Here is a 4508-nt window from a genome sequence, read left to right on the forward strand (position 1 = left end):
GACATTTTGCTACCTGTTATGGACAATGATTTTAGCCAAGGTATATCCTTTTTACAAGACCTTTTAATGAATCGAAGAGTCCAAACGGTTACTCCAATTATCTTAGTCCATTTACTAAAGCGGTGTGCTTCAATAAATTGGATTTTATCTTCTACATAATTATGTGTGATAGTCTGCTAAATTTGTCATTACCGCTTGTATAATCTCGTCCTCTGCATTATAACTGAATTCTCCGTTAGACCATTGTGATGGATCCTTATCCAGCCAGTACGGACCATTCCACCATAATCTGTTATAGCGAACTTTGGTTGCTGAAATCCCTCTTGTGATCATATCGGCTGGATTATCATAGCTCGGTAAGTAAAGTAATTTAAAGCGAGAATTTCGGATTTCTTCAGCTCGTTTTTGCACAAATCGCGGAAGTAATTTTGATTCATTTTTAACTCAAAAAAGGGCACATTTTGCATCTGACCATACAGTAACATGTTTTACTCGATACCATAATTGGTTTAACACGAGTCGGCCCGTTCTAACTCTTATCAATATAGATAGCAATTCGAGTTTTGGAATCAATATATATTTGATTGGTACAATTCGAGATTTAGCGTATAACAAATAAGATTTAGTAATCTTACTTTCTTCGTCAATATATCGAATATAGACGGCAGCCGAATAGGCCAGTTTAGACGCATCCGTAAATATATGGAATTCCATTGATTTAGTGTTCTTTGTTATGAATCTCGGTATCTCTTTCACCACCATTGGCCATTCTGATATAGAGGTTTTCCATTGCTCTTTGTCGGTGTCGCTTATGGATTGATCCCATGCGTACTTTTCCTTCCATAAGTGCTGGACAAATAGTTTGAACCTTACCATGGTCGGGATTAAGTATCCCAGTGGGTCGTATTGTGACGCGATGAACTGTAGAATCGTTCTTTTTGTCAATCTTTTATTTGACCATGGTTTTAATGTCAACCCCATGGTATCCATGTCTTGACTCCAGTTAAGTCCAAAGAAGATTTCTTTATTCATTTTGTTCAAATCATCCTCCGGAATTCGTTTGTTGAATTCCTTATCATTGGATAAAAATTCTCTAACAGTTATTGACGCTTTTCTAAAGATTTCTTTGGTTTCGTGATATTTATATATCGCTTCTTCCGTGTCGTCTGCAGTCAAAATGATGTTATCAACATATAAGTTCTGTTTTATTTCAGAGGTCAAACTATTTGCCGTGTGATCTAAATGTATTTGAGGGTTGCCGCTAACAGGAAGGGTGAAGATATCACTCAGAACGGCACTCGTTTAAATCGGTAAAATTTGATGTTCTTCTCTGATACTTCCTCACCTAGGTTCTTGACCCATAGAAATCTTGTACAATTTCCCTCCTTAGGATGTAGTCCTATTTGTAAGAAAGCCTTTTCCATGTCAGCAATTATGACTAATTTCATCATTCGAAACCGTAATAATACACCGACTAGATCAGGTAACATTACCGGACTTCTATGGAGAACTTCGTTGAGACTTTTATATCCCTTTTGATGCGCAATGCCATCATACACTATTCTTAATTTTGTAGTATTTTTACTAGGGTTCCACATTTCGTGCGGTGATGCGGAAGGTAATGTATGACATCTACTTCGTCATTATGAGGAACTTCTTCCTTCAATCATTCCTGTTTGTAATTGTTCTATGATTGCATTATGATATACCTGGAGAAGCGATTTGAGTTGCAATTTTTTGATTAAGTTTTTTAAACGTCCCGTGCATAAACCATAGCTGTCGCTTAAATTTTGTTTAGAATCCCTCCATGGCCAGCAGACATGATAACGACCATCCATTTTCGTGAGTGTTCTTTGAAAGTGTTTTAGAGTTTCTTCGTCATCATTATCATTCGGAGACTCTTGAATTCCTATTGATTCTAATCTCCAAAAATTTTCTAGTTCTGAATTAATATTAGCCCTAACGGTACATACCAAATTTTGTGAAGGAATGTTATTTTGACAAAGTTTACTTACATCTCCACTTCCGGCAATTATGGAGCCAACCTTTGACTACACCAATATATGATCTGGACTTAATTCCTGTACGTTCTGCAATTTGGTAAACTTGAAGAAGTGATCGGCTCCAATCAATATATCGGGTTTCTTCCAGTGATTTGTTAATTCTTGAAATTGAATTTCTCTTGGTGTATCCACGACCTCAATTCATTAGTTAGGTGTTCAACTACGTTAACACGCACCCTTATAACGTCGTTTTCCATTGTTTCCACGTTCAATTGCATAGAAGCCGTGGGACACAACGTTGGATTCCTCGTACCAAATGGAGTTATTTTCATAATTTGTTTGTCAGATTCTGTTAACTTCAATTGTTGCGGTAACTTCTGGGAAATGAAGGAGAGTTGCGAACCATGTTCGAATAATGCTAAGGCCTTCTTTTGTCGTTGGTGTTAAGTTGGACTAAAAACTTTTACTTCCTTGCATAAGAGTAAAGTTTCCTTTGTTGTATTTGTTCGAGTAGTGTTGATTGAGTTATAGAGGGAAGTTGAATAATCCATTTTTGGAGGAATTTGAAGATTTTCGTGATAATCCTTAACTTCGGAATGAACCAAGCTGTTTGATGAAGTTGTGCTTCTGCTGTCACATAGCGCACTGTTGTTTGCAGTAAAAGCATTGTTTTTTGAATTTACATCTTTCGCCATTGTGACTGTCTTTAAAACAGATCAGGCATTTCTTTAGCAATTTGAGGCGATTCCTTCTACCCTTAGCAGTTGGATAGGCGTCGCATTCGCTATCCCAATGATCTCGGTTGTAGAATATGCACGGCCTTCTCTTACTCAGGTGAGTTGTGATGAATGTTAATTGCTTCGAACTGCGGATGATAAGGGTTTTGAATTGCTACGTACCATCGACAGCGCTGATGTTCCTACAGGATTATATCTGGGTTTTTGTCCTAACTTGTTGATTGTAAGTTTCCTGTGCATAAATGTGGAAGGATTCTGACAATTCTTGACCTGTTGGGTTACATGAACTATGTTCGACAAAAAATCTTCAAGTTTTGAAATTGACCAAGGCACCTCTACTTTCTTTTGAGTATATACTTATTCGAAATCCATGATGGCAACTTACTTTCTATCGTAGTTTCGATACTTAAATGCTCCAAGTTCTTTCCTATGGCTTCGAACTGACGTAGCACTCGTTCTATATTTTCGATCGTGGCCATCCATTCCTTTTCATTTCTTTTGATGGCTTGGTATTCGTTGTATAATATCGTCGTTATTGTCGAGGGGTCTCCATATTTATTTCTAAGCAGTTGTCTAATTACCTCGTAATTTTCAGGTGCTATTTCATAGCCTGGTACAACTTGTAAAGCATTGTATTTAAGAATGAAAACAAATAATTCAATTTTTGGATTTCAGGAATCGTTTGTGAATGGACTGCTGCGTTGAAGCTGCTCCAGAACTGCCGCCATTGTCTGGGGAAACCATTGAAGGTAGGTAGGGATAATTGAGGGAGATTGACCGTAAGGTTTGAAGGAGGAATTGATCTTTCCTGTTCCTTACACTTTCCCTTAAATAACTGCTCCAACCTTTGCTCGGCGTCATCCTTACACCTTGTTAATGTTATCAGCGCTTCTTTCCTCTCATGCATTATCCGAAATAGTCCGTGCTCACCCTCTGTGTCACATTCGTAAGCCTTTTCTTCCCTTTTTTCGTCGCAGTGATGGTTTGAATATACTTGAGCCATGTGTCGTAAGCAACTTCGAGCTCCTTAACACATAATTGGACTCTATCGAATTTATTAGCGAGTATTTGTTTCAATGTTGTGTAAAGGATTCTCTGTTGCTCTAATGAGAAGTTTGGGTCCGGAGATTCGAATTCTAGAGAATTTATCTCTTGAAGAAGAAAGGCTAACCTGGTTTTGCTGGTTGAATACTGGCAATGATGCTACATGACATCGTACCTCACCTCGAGCACCAAACAATTCTGTGGTGGATTTTTTCTGAATCGTAGAGTGTGATGTCGATCAGTAGCCAAATGTCACCAGTGTTGTCGATCGGCTTTCTAAGATCCGCTGGGCTGATTTGAATTGGGTTGTGTTGTGTTGTATTGGGTTGAGTTGAGTTGGGTCGGGCTGAGTTACGTTGAGTTGATTTGGGTTGCGTTGAGTGGAATTGAATTGAGGTGTATTGAGTCCATAGCGGATTGTAAAATCTTTATTGACCATAATAATTTAGGCGATTTACAATAGGGTTTCTATGCATTAGAGAGTGGAAGTGGTTTACATAACGTTAAAAGAGGGTGTTCATTTAGATAAAAAGGAAACTGTAAAGATCCAATTACATAATAAGCATTGTAACAAGATTAGATGGGAAGGTTAGCATGTGAATTGGACATCCTTTGTCATTAAAGATGTGGATTTCGTTGGACAAAGACAACAAAAGAAACGTATGGGAGATAATTTTAAAGAATGTAAATTGATTAAATGACTCACACTATTGTTAACATTTAT

General features: G+C 37.7%; 1 protein-coding gene across 1 annotated transcript; it reads right to left on the bottom strand.

The window, feature by feature from the left end:
• Nucleotides 1–3797: 3797 nt before the first annotated feature.
• On the bottom strand, nt 3798–3998 carry LOAG_18739 (hypothetical protein; the record flags this gene model as incomplete). The annotated part of the gene is made up of 1 exon (XM_020451402.1): nt 3798–3998. A coding segment is annotated over one exon (201 nt), but the record flags the coding sequence as incomplete, so codon positions are not given.
• Between the last annotated feature and the right edge of the window lie 510 nt (nt 3999–4508).

Source organism: Loa loa, assembly GCF_000183805.2.
Source record: "Loa loa unplaced genomic scaffold supercont3.478, whole genome shotgun sequence".
In the NCBI taxonomy this organism is placed as follows: Eukaryota; Metazoa; Nematoda; class Chromadorea; order Rhabditida; family Onchocercidae; genus Loa; species Loa loa.